At 36.4% G+C, this 13,222-nt stretch overlaps 1 protein-coding gene across 3 annotated transcripts in view; it reads right to left on the bottom strand.

Moving 5' to 3' along the window:
• Positions 1–5,909: 5,909 nt before the first annotated feature.
• Positions 5,910–13,222, bottom strand: part of LOC121381868 (histone-lysine N-methyltransferase eggless-like) — a 57,197-nt gene continuing 49,884 nt past the window's right edge. For all 3 annotated transcript variants that reach the window (XM_041511248.1, XM_041511249.1, XM_041511250.1), the window contains 6 exons: positions 11,922–11,972; positions 11,013–11,063; positions 9,555–9,629; positions 7,921–8,045; positions 7,106–7,194; positions 5,910–6,538 (listed from right to left, as the gene is read on the bottom strand). In XM_041511248.1, the coding sequence (XP_041367182.1) occupies positions 6,421–6,538; positions 7,106–7,194; positions 7,921–8,045; positions 9,555–9,629; positions 11,013–11,063; positions 11,922–11,972 (509 nt within the window). In that variant the 3' untranslated portion in view covers positions 5,910–6,420. The remainder of the gene's footprint in view (positions 6,539–7,105; positions 7,195–7,920; positions 8,046–9,554; positions 9,630–11,012; positions 11,064–11,921; positions 11,973–13,222) is intronic.

The raw sequence follows: 13,222 nt of genomic DNA, 5'->3' as shown, positions 1-13,222 counted from the left end.
AAATAGCTGTAGTCTAAGAAAAGTCCGTTCCTTTCAAACCCCAGGCCATGTGTATGAAACAGTGGCGTAGCCTGGAGCACGGGGGCCATGACCCACCCCAGTCACGTTTTTTTGGGGTACTGTATTAAATTTTATAAAATCACACATACATAGTGTGGGTTGCCCCCCCCCCCCCCCCCCCCACAAAAAAATTTGGGTCCCCCCCCCCCCCCCCCCCCCCCAATACAAAATCATGGCTACGCCAGTGGTATGAAGCAATTCAATTCTCGACCGAGACGAACAACAAAAAATAAATACAACACTATTGATGAAAATTTTATTTTCATCCATATAATGATATACATATTCAGTTATGATGAACACTGATGAAAACCATTCAACATCCTCTTCAAACGGTGTAATGTTATGATGATTACTGAATGAACATATTCACTACAAGCACGTAACATACATGAAAACACTCCTATAGGAGCTATACAAGACCAGGCCATGTGCTTATATAAACTTTAAAAGTTTGGACTCCAACCTTTAATAATGTCACATGCATACAATTTGTATGGTGTTGCTATGATGTTAAAGTCTCACACTATATTAGGCTGGAGTCTAGACTCTAAAAATGATCCAAGTACGGGGCCAGGAGTCGAATGTACATGTATTAAGAATTTTATAATTAACTCTACAAACACACAGTTAAGACTGGTATAGTTCAACTTGGCATTACTCTAAAACAGTACTTTGAACGTTTTCTTCCTTCCATATTATACCTTTACAGAAACCACATTGTTAAGATCCAATTAAATGGGTAGAATGCAGACAGGTGGGGTCAGGCGTAGCTCAGTCAGTGGTGGAACACACCAACGGATTGATGAGTCGTATGATTAATCACAATCAATGTATGTCTGATCGGTCTCCCTCTACTAATCCCTCCCGTAAGTGTTGAAATAACCATATGTTAAAAAACCAAACAGCCATAGTTTAAACAAATAATGCCATAACAAGCGTATAGGCTTCCATTTTTGTAGAGGGGAAGGCTGATTTTTGTCCAAATTAAAAAAAAATGCCAGAATCTGGGCAACATTTATTCATATTTTCATTACCACCAAACAGCTAAATAGGGTTGCAAATGGATCACGACTCATTTTTACATGGATTATAACTAATATTGTGGATAGAATGATGGAACTATATAGTGAAAAGGTTTCAGGCAAGTTAATTTTGCACAAAATATCTCCTCGTTTTTTTTGCCAAAATTTGAAGGTTTGCTCCAGCCCTGTCCGTCCCCCGTCTTGTATGCTTATGAATAATTCTTTTTCATACACAGATTTTCCTGAACTTCACCGTTTTACTTTGCTATTCCCTTCTTCCCCACCATAATGTGAAGTTAGTCAAAGAGAACAAAGCATGAAAAACTAAGATTTGTTTTGGTAACACTGAATGCAAAATCCATCAACTGTTTCATCAACAAACGTTAGTAATTTGCTCACATTTTTGGTAATTGAAAAACACAATGGTTATCAGAAGCAATTAATTAACATTCAATACAAAAACAGTTTTAATTTAATCATATACACTTAAAAAACAAACAAACTTGATATTGGTAGAAGTAATGCTATCGGATTATGTTTACAGAATCAAAGACATCGTAAAGACAATCAAGTAAGTGAGCGAATGGTGATGCAAACACACTAGAAAACACGCCTGAATCGTATAAACGTAGCCATAGTCAACGTTCGCAGGATTTAAAACCAATAGAACATCTATGGGATGCACTGGATCAGCGTGTGCGCCGGAGGAATCCACCACCCCAAACACTTCCGCAACTTCTTTCAGCACTGCAGCATCAGTAGCAGAACATTCCACAACGTGTTGTGCAACGTTTGATTGCTTCCATGCGTCGCCGTTGTCAAGCTGTCATCAAGGCTCATGGTGGTCATAACCTATACTGACATTTTGCCCACCCCTATGTAACACATATGTCTGTGTACATGTTTCAGGTGGATTCCCAGAGATACTGTTTCTGACATATACAGAGTAATCCCCTTCCCATGGCGTCTTGATCTTTGGTTGCTTGTATCACGTCTACCAGTTTTTTTTGTATTAAACTTTGAAAATCACTGTCAAGTTTATTTTTTTGAAGAGAATATTTAAGTTTTAATTCAGTCAGAACACGGTTATTATAATCACAAACCAATTGTAAGATGGCATGCTGAAGTATAAAATATTGTGAAATTCTTTGTAGTAGCTAAAACGAGTTCCAGATAATTTTGTACTATTAATATATAATTAGAGGTAAAATCCAGTTTAACCTACTATAAATGTAAAGAGAACCAAAAAACACTAGGTGACAGACATAAATATTCCAAACAAAAAAAAAGAAAAGAAAAAAAAAGAGAAGAAATTTCAATGGGTAAAAAACGAAATGTGTTACAATGGTTACAAGTAATACATCTCTCTTTAAAAAGTTGTTATTCAAGACTTGTGGTAGTAATATTTCAGTCTGCAATATTAGCTCCCTCATGAACTTAAGTTTAACCATTTTTAACACTTATTCGGTTGTTCCATCACCTACAATGTCTTGGGGGATGTTGTACTTACAACAAATGTAATTGCCTAACAATTGCTTTGGACCATGAGTGTTCCTGCATCTAATAGACATTTACAGTTTTCACACCTGATAAAAGTTATTTTCCTCAACTAATATATCATCAAGAGCAGTCGAAGACAGAATATCCTTCTGTAGCACCACCTCAAAGTTTACTGTTTAGCATACAGGGACCCTTGCGTATACGGTTCACACATTTTGTATGACTTGAAAGTTTTATTGCAAGGGTTGTACCCAGTGAGATTCAGGTCACAGGACAGTTGCTCCCCTTTCAGAAATATATAAAAATTACCACGTTTGTCTAGCTTGGAGAAGTCTTTATATTACAGTGCCATATTTTATACAGCACCCCCACCCCAGTCATTTTACCAGTAGCTCCCCCTCCAGTAAAAGACAAAGTACCAATCTGTCTAGTTCGAAGACCATATATTACAGTACTATATGTTTGGATTTTTTAACTTCACCCTCAGTTATTTTAGGAACAGATTACAATGCAAACAAGACCACAAATACAATAAGGTTGCATAATGCCAAATTTAGAATGTGCCTACAAAACATCCAGTCTTAAAAAAACATCCATTGTCGGCACTGCTAAGTGGTTTATAAACTGCAGCCTCCATTAATGAAATTACTAATGTGCTAAATGTAGTTACTGAATTTTCTCTGTGATGATAAGTATTTTTTTGTTTTAAATTATTTGATATGTATACATTCACTAGAGATGCCTTTTACCTTGATTTCTTTCAAACAAAGCTGCAATCCAATTTAACAGCCATTAAAAAACATCTCATTTTCACTTCTATAAACCTCAATTAATATTGTTAACTAAAAAAAACTCAACTAATAATATATACTCTTCAAAAAAAGAAACGCAAAAGGGTACAAATGGGTTATAACTCCGATTTTATGTTTCCTACCGGTTCATGCTTTGTGAATATAAGGTCATTGCATGTCCCAAACACATTCCCACGGTTACATTCGATAAAACGCAGCTACTGTACAATAAAGTTCCAAAATGTGAATATTCGCAAAAACGCAGCCACGTGCAAACCATGTCACCACTGCACGTGCGTTGTCTGCATGTGCAACATGAACACCGACAGTATAAAAGTGCAGGGTGTTCGCTTGCCTGGCCTCTGTATCTGGCCGACAGTTGACAATCCAGGACATGCCACGTCTCAGTGAACCGCAGAGAAACAATGCCATCGGCCGACTAGACGCAGGCGAATCCAGAACGGCCGTTGCCAGGGCATTCCATGTGTCCCCAAGCACCATCTCCAGACTGTGGGACCGTTACCAGCAACATGGATCAACACGTGACCTCCCTAGATCCGGTCGACCACGGGTCACTACCCCCGGGCAGGACCGCTACATCCGGGTACGCCACCTTCGGGAACGATTGACTACTGCCACCTCCACAGCCGCAGCAATACCAGGTTTGCGCAGGATATCCGACCAGACCGTACGGAACCGCCTACGTGAGGTAGGAATTCGTGCCAGATGTCCAGTTCGAGGTGTCATCTTAACACCACAACACCGTCGACTCCGACTGCAGTGGTGCCAGATTCATCGACAATGGCCTCAACTGCGATGGAGACAGGTGTGGTTCAGTGACGAGTCCCGATTTCTGCTCCGACGTCATGATGGAAGATGTCGCATGTATAGGCGTCGTGGTGAACGTTATGCGGCAAACTGCGTGCAGGAAGTGGACAGATTCGGCGGGGGTAGTGTCATGGTGTGGGCAGCCATCTCACAAACTGGCAGAACTGACCTGGTCCACGTGCAGGGCAACCTGAATGCACAGGGCTACATTGACCAGATCCTCCGGCCACACATCGTTCCAGTTATGGCCAACGCCAACGCAGTGTTCCAACATGACAACGCCAGGCCTCACACAGCACGTCTCACAACGGCTTTCCTACAGAACAACAACATTAATGTCCTTTCTTTGGCCATCGATATCACCGGATTTGAACCCAATTGAGCATCTATGGGACGAGTTGGACCGACAGCAACAACCACAGCCCCAGACCCTGCCCGAGCTGGCAGCAGCCTTGCAGGCCGAGTGGGCCACCATCCCCCGGGACGTCATCCGTACTCTGGTTGCTTCAATGGGCAGGCGGTGCCAGGCAGTTGTCAACACACGCGGAGACCACACCCGGTATTGACTCCAGATGACCTTGACCTTGGTGGTGTGTCCTATCACTTACTCACAATGGACTAGAGTGAATTGTGAACAATCCTGCAACATTTGGTAATTATCGGACTCACCATTCAATAATTAAATCAATTCTCCAAATGTTACGACAATGTGGTTTTGCGTTTCTTCTTTTGAAGAGTATAGTAACAAAAAAGATAGAAATTATTTTATATACAATTAACTTTTGTGACAAAAATAACTTTTTACTGTTAACACTACAATGGACAATGTAACTACCTAAGCAGTGTTCGAGATTATATTTTTTGGCCAGTATCCCAGTTGGATACTAACATTTCAAAATCTGGTATCCCACCTGAGAATTAAGTATTATATGGCATCCTGGTGGGATACTGGGTTCTTAAAGTCTGGTATCCAAAATTAAATTCTGGTATCCCCAGGATATCGGGATACCGTTAATCTCAAACACTGCTAAGTGTCCGTTAGATACCATTTATCTCACAAGTTGTGATATAAATGGTATCTAACTGACACAAATGTATTATTCTATTTATTACATATCCTCAAAACAAAAGGAGGTTTTAAGCAAATTTTAACATCTTTTTCGACTAAAAGTTATTTACAGCCATTGCACTTGTAGCTGATTTATGAGTCACAGACACGTCACAGTATAATCGATTTTCACTGTGCTGGTTTTTTTATTGGATGTATGGCATTGGTGACCTGCTCATCACCTAGGAACAGCCAGTAGTATGTCTTGAAATTGTGTGTAAACAATTATGTGTTACCAAAAATAATGCATGGTGTTCTTACCAACGGGTGTATAAGAAATTATTCTGATAATCTTTTTTTTAATCTTTAGTTTTTTGGTGAGATAAGACCTTGCATCATCTCTGAAAGAGGAAATCTCAGAGCAACTCTTTCTTCAGACACCCTTACCCCCCCACCCCCACCCCCCCTCCCCCCCCATGACATGAAGCACCAGTCTAGGATTCTGTGTTGCTGGAGTTTCACATTTATAGAAGTCGATCTGTGTGTTGATAAAGAGTTTCACATTTATAGATGTCAACCTGTTTTTTAACAGTTTCACATTTATAGACGTCGATCTGTGTGATGACAATTTCACATCTACAGATGTAAACAGGTGTGTTAATAATTTCACATTTATTGAAGTCAACCTGTTTTGACAGATTCAGTTATAGAAGTTGATCTGTGCGTTGATAAGAGTTTCACATTTATAGATGTCGACCTGGTTTTTTTATAGTTTCACATTTATAGAAGTCGACCTGTGTGTTGACAGTTTCACATTTATAGAAGTCAACCTGTGTGTTGACAGTTTCAGTTATAGAAGTCGACCTGTGTGTTGACAGAGTTTCACATTTATAGATGTCGACCTGTGTTCTGATAGTTTCACATTTATAGATGTCAACCTGTGCTGATAGTTTCACATTTATAGATGTCGACCTGTGTTAACAGTATCACATTTATAGAAGTATGTTGACAGTTTCAGTTACAGAAGTCGACCTGAGTGTTGACAGTGTTTTACATTTATAGAAGTCAACCTGCGTGTTAACAGAGTTTCACATTTATAGAAGTCAACCTGCGTGTTAACAGTTTTTCATTTATAGAAGTCAACCTGTGTGTTAACAGAGTTTCACATTTATAGAAGTCGACCTCGGCACTGAGGAGATCCACAATAGCAATACAACACTTTGTCTGGCACACTGCCAACTTCGTAGTTGTAGTCCCAAGTCATCTCAGTACCAGCACGGATATACCTGAAACAGACATTATAGTGTTACTATTATACACAAAGGAAAGACATCCAGACCATAGATGCAAAGAGAAAGAACAAGCAACCATATGACTAGAAGTAGTACACTCTAAGAGGGATGGGGGTGGGGATTATAGCAAAAATGATTAATGTCTCCCACTCCAATGCGATTAATTTTGGATAAGCCCCAATATAATTCTTAAGAAAAATAAATAGGGAACCCAAGTCAATTCAGTTTCTTTGAAATGTTTTTTTTCTAATCAAATCATTATTACTGAAAACTAAAATGTATTTTAATATATACTGATAGATAAGGGAGCACTTCTCGTGTAGTATCACTGTATTAAATACAAAGATGTCACGTGAGGATTTGTTATAGTAATGCAAGGTTGAATGGCATGGATCATGGTTAACTATATTACATTTTGGTTGCACTCGCTATTTGCCACTGTTATTTATGTGATCCTTTATTTCTTTCCATCGGTACACATAAATAAGTATACAGTAACGCAGAAAAAGACACGGTAGACATACTACTGGTAATTTCAACTGTGGAGAAAGAATTACTTACTCTCCAGCAAAGAAAGCTACCCAAGGGAACCGGAGATCATGAGTATCGACAAATATGTTCTGCACAAACACATTCGGGGAGCAGCTATGCTGTAAAATAAACACACAAATTATGAAAATAAATCACTTTGAATGCTCATCAAGATATCTGTCAATATTAATATTATATTTCACTGATATGTTGAAATTTTGAGTTCACAATTAGAGCTCTTCATCCCTTCCTAAAGTGTCCATAAATTTGATTTCGCATGAGATATTTTACCAATATTTTTATTTCATTGAAAAAATGTACACTGGCTTTAAAGGGACAGAGCCTAGTTTATGAACACTAAGGCATATTTTTCACTATTACACCTGTTTATAATCACTGAAATCAAACATTACTTATATTTTATTATTTAAATAATACATTTCCATACAACTGAAGTGTTTCTGGTCATCATGATGTTTTTAATACCACAAAATGCATTTTTCATATTTTTAAAACCGCATGTGCGTCTGAGAAATAACAGTTATGGAGTAAACATTTTGTCCATTTTTAACAATATTGCACCATTCCAACATCACAGACTCTTGTTTCACTCTCTTGCAACGTTATCCAAATGTGTTATATGTTTGTAACTTAACCAAACTTAGTGTCCATTTTTACGGGTTGAAACTAGGGTATGCGCCTTTGATGACTTGTGTAATGTTGATACAATTGATTCCTCCTAAAATCTAGAGATATTTACCAGTTACCGTTATAAGACATTGAAATGATCTACAATACGAGTCCTTATGTATAAACATTTGTAGTAATCTACTTTGAGTACTTACATTGAGGTATCTGCCAATATTTCCCATGGACTTGGCATCCATGATGTAACAAGACTGTCCGTCTTTGAAATAGTACCGCGTGCCTGGCCGTTTATCTCCCTCCTCTTCATTCTCCTTAGGTTTTTCTTAAACACAGTAACAATATCAATGTTACCGATTAGTTTTTAATATCCTAGACTTGGTTAATTCTGGGTAATGGTGAATATGTTAACTTTGTAGCTATGAATTACTGATTCACACTCTCCACAAAAAACATTTAAAAAAAATCTATCATCTTTACTTTCAGGTAAACTATACCCCCACCCCCATAGCTAACATTATAAATATCAAAAAGGATTGAGTATTTTTTGTAATAATTTTCGTTAACATATTTTTAATATAGCAACAAAAGGCACATTCATTTGCTGTATGCATTATAGTTTTAATGCATCTGTGTAACAACTAATTTCTCAAATCTGTTCTTGTATGTATACCAAAGAAATGGACACAACCTAACTGAAGGACCTAATGCATGACACAAACGTAACAATTTGTTACCCACAGTAATTTTGAAATATTTCTTTTGGAGGCAAAATGCTCACCAATGGTAAATTTCAGTATGCCTGCCAGCAGCAGTTATAGTATTTGACCGGAAATTAGCCCAGGGGGCCAAGACAACTCATTGTAAGCTTAGCATGGGGTGGGCTTATTCCCAGACAAGGGGCCAGTTTTGTTGAAAAAAACAAAAAAAACACTAATAATTAAAATAAATAATAATTAAATGAACTAGGAAGAAAATGAAAAACGTCCAGTAGCACATCTATTAATTAGTGTTCCATTTGTTATTAATAAATAATAGTTTATTAATTAAACATTTTTTTTACTAGTATCTAATTATCAGAAACGCACCTTCTATGTTACAATTACTTACCAGTGCTGTTTATTTACATTCAAAATTTAATGCTGAGAAGACTTAAAACAACAAACTCAATAGTGTATACACACGTTTCTGACAGGCAGCCAGCTTACACTACAAAGAATTGTCAATCTAGGCCATTGTTCTTAGCCAATCAGAATAAGGTATTTGCCTAATTAGCATTAACGGCGGACACAGTGTGGTGGTAAAAATAGACATTGGTTTTAGTTCAGACTTGGGTTTGGGTACTTCAAAGAAATACTGCAGGCATGAAATTGAAAACAATGTTACACACTGTTACTGTTAGACTACTAAATCTCACTGGTGGTAAAATATTGTGTTACATTTGTGTGTTTAATTATTTGCAGGAGGTATGACCGTTTAAATGAACTTTGAGCAAACTTGCAGTTTTGTGTTATTTATAAGGTGACGAAGTTGGGGGTGGGCTTATTTACGAATGAGGGCCTAATTTCTTAAATGCTATCAAAATGGAGGGGGGCTTATTTAAAGACATGGGCTAATTTCCGGTCAAATACGGTAAATCAATAACTTTTGCCACAAACATAAACACCAAAGACTATCCCAGCAATCAATGGCAGCAATGTTTAGCAAGTGGCAAAAACTGTTGACATTAAATCTCCAGACCTATTGCAATTGATTTGATATGGCAACTATGGCAGTGCCGTTGTTAAGTTCGAGCCCTGTCACAGAGCATGTTATTAAATGTTAATCAGCTTACTGCGAGACGATTTCTCATCAACACCCCGAGGGTTGGGAAGGTTCTTCCATAGTGATCCACCCAAACTCTTTCTTGCTGGAAACAGAATAATTTATTTTGACATCATATTATAAACAGAATAAACAACATGTTATCACACACTCAAATATCCTTGTGGTATGGGTTTTGGTGCAGATAAGCAATGATCTTGTGTAGTGTAGAAATAATGATATTTGTCTTGTTATTATTGACAGAGACATAACCTAATGTATTATATATATCATTAAAATATAAACATTAAATTCAATATATAGTGAGATTTTTAGTTTTAGTTTACTGTAATATTCTAACCTTTTGATGCAGTATATATTTTGAAGTGGAACATCCAGATAATTTCTGAATGACCAATATTCAAGAAAAATAACTCCAAACAACTGGAAATGATGTGTGGTGGTCCATAAATTCCACATTAACAATACAAGAGAAAAATAACACCATTAAAATAAATTTTAGCCCCATCATCAAATGTAAACCATATAGCTCAGTGCAAACATAGTGACTATTTGTACATTGATAGGGTGGGGTCAATTTGACAGCCCTTCAAGATATTATTTTAAGATGTAACATGCACTTGAATGTTATTTAATCTTGACCCAATAAAATTGTATGCAGTGCATGTAAAATAAGGACAGGGGACTCATTTGGATGTCCATATAAATAGATTGACGTAGGGGTGGTATAATTACCGTGTGTTTATTTCATCATCAGCAGACGACAATGTCTCGTGCAGCAGGTGAGTAAAATTCATTGTGAAAATTTGGAGATACAGGGATGTTTATGTATGTTAAAAAAATGCCTTACGGAAAATAGTACTTTTAGTTACATGTACATGGTATTTTTAATTGTTTATACTTACCACAAACTGGCAAATTGTAATCATTGCTTTATTTTTATCAATAAAAAATACTTCCGTCAACAAAAACTTCTGCATTTGACATCATAGCATTTCTTTGATGACACACAATTGCTATTTAAAAATAGCATGCCTAAATACATACTGTGCAATAATATATACCGTGACGATATAATAGAGGGTGAAATGTGAGCTTTTTATCCCACCCTAACCAGTGCCACATAATTGAAGCTATGTGATTTTTCATTCATTCACCCCAACACAAGAAAAAAAACAGTTTGTTTTGTTTAACGACACCACTAGAGCACATTGATTTATTAATCATCAGACATTGTATGTCAAACATTTGGTAATTTTGACATAAGTAGCAAGGGATCTTTTATAGGCACCATCCCATAGACAGGATAGCACATACCACAGCCTTTGATGTACTACACAAGAAGAAGGTTAACTACTCCAAAAATATGACTGTCAAGCACATGGCTAAGATGAAAGTTTTGCACAGATATAGCTGACATTTTGCTCATTTTTCATTTAGCAACACACAACCATAACACAAATCTAACCTGTCAGTTTGCGCCCAATTTTAGGTTTCTCCTCATCAGTATCTGTATCTACTGTAAAAACAAAACAAAGAAAAAATAAAGATACAAGACACTCTCAATCATTTCTGAATGTACTGACCACATCAGACTCATTTAACTGTATAAATGCAACCCCTGCAATTGTCCATGGCCATAAGCAATGCCAGGGAGTTTTTAATTCTTTACTGCATTTTTTAATCGGTGTTGCATTTCTGTACAAACTGTTTTTGACTATATGTACTAGCTGATCCCTCTTTCCAGGATGGTATTTAGAATTGTGAAAAGTTGGCTAATACACAGCGATATACAGTATGCACTTACTGGTCTATCATAAGTCAACATTAACAAATCTATCACCATGGTTTTAAAGGAGCAATCTCAAACTTACAAAATGACCAAACATATTTATTAATTATTAACCTTAAAGTTAAATTACATGTCCACTAAAAAATTACATCAAAATACATAATTTCATTCGTCCATACCGCTACATGCTACTTTTATAAATTTATATTTCTTGCAAAATTCAATAAAGATGACCCACAGATTAACATGCATCTCCATTTTGACAAAGAACTGGCTGTTATTTAAATGGATACATGATGAATATTTTCTATATACTATATATTTTTCACAATGCTTTTTGAGAAAACCAGTTTATGTCGAAACAACACACTATAATTTTTACATTCTTGAGTTAATTATGCAAAGATTACATGTGGGACTGATAAATTTATTGTTATTTTTCACAAATACATGTAAAAAAAAAAGAATGCACCTTTAACAAATCTGTCGATATTGCATTAACCAACAAGACATGTATTACGCTTAATATCTAATAATCTATATTGTCACTCAATAACCACAAGAAGAAAACATGGTATTTATTACCTGTGATGTCAAACTTCTTAATGATGGCACTAGGTGTCTTCCCAGATTCCGCTACAAATGGAAACAAAAATATTATGTTATTGTAGAGACAATTACAGAAGATTTCTACAGATTGTATACTACACAAGATTAACATGTGACATGGATGGCTTACACTGATTGGGTCTTATCTATTATCTAACACATGACTCATACATTTAGGTAGTACTAAAACAAATAACTTCTGGCTGGGTTAAAGTTCGAGGTGCACCCAACTTTTGATAGAGAAGTGAACACCACAAGTCCTGTGATTGGTTATAAATGTGAGTGTGTTGGTTGTAAAACAAAATAGTTTCATCTGGGCAAAAAATGTATGCAATTTTATTTTATCTAGTACCACTGTGTCAAGTAGGGGTGTGCTTAGACCATGTATGGGGTACCTGTAAAAAAAACAGTACTCAAATTTTGTGAGGAACTAGGGTAGTCATAGATGCTACCCGTTATTTCAGAAATGAGCAGCTTGAGCCCCAATTTTTTCTGATTCACTTTAAGGGTAGGGGTGGTAATATCCGTGGTGTTTATGTTGATTGATACGTTGTAGGTAGGAGTTTTACCCACATGTTACTATTGTCATCTATGGTATTTGATTTGGCAGTATACACCCTTTAGTGTTTTCCCTAGCTTGTTTTAACATGGTGCACCACCCTGCCTCAATAGTCTTAACTCCATCTTGCTTTATTCAGCACCATACTGCTCCGAGACTAAACAAGCCTTTTTAATAATCAATTCTAAAATTGCCTTTATAAAACACTAAGAAAATGTGTTATTAATTAATAAAATATCTGTTATATATTTTGACATTCATTTATTAAAACAAGCACATTAATTACATTTATTTTAATTTCAATTAAAAAAAAATTCTTTAATTAGAAAAACAAGTGCCCTGAAAAAGGTGAAAATGCCCCTAAAGTGTTTAGTCTACCATGTCTTGTGAAATTTCTATGCAAAACATGATACCATGTCAAACTGCTAAATAATTCTACTAATTGTACATATTAAGGACTAAGTCAGTGACTTCCATTTTATAGCTTGAGGTACACTAAATATTTCTGAGTCAAAGCAGCTGCTGCTCTGGGGCCTAATTCACTAAACTCTCGCAACTTTGCGATATCGCAGTGCAATGTAAAAAGACTTGCAAAGAGGATGCTTTGTTCTCTAGCAGAGCCTAAGAGACCTTTGTGAATTAGGCCCCTGATTGGTACCGGTAGTAAGATGTGACAATATTTATTTAAGAAAATACTATAATTATCTTTTCCCAATAT

Source organism: Gigantopelta aegis, chromosome 9 (genome assembly GCF_016097555.1).
Source record: "Gigantopelta aegis isolate Gae_Host chromosome 9, Gae_host_genome, whole genome shotgun sequence".
NCBI lineage: Eukaryota > Metazoa > Mollusca > Gastropoda > Neomphalida > Peltospiridae > Gigantopelta > Gigantopelta aegis.
Note: the sequence above shows the minus strand (reverse complement) of the source record. Positions and strands in the feature narration are given on the sequence as shown.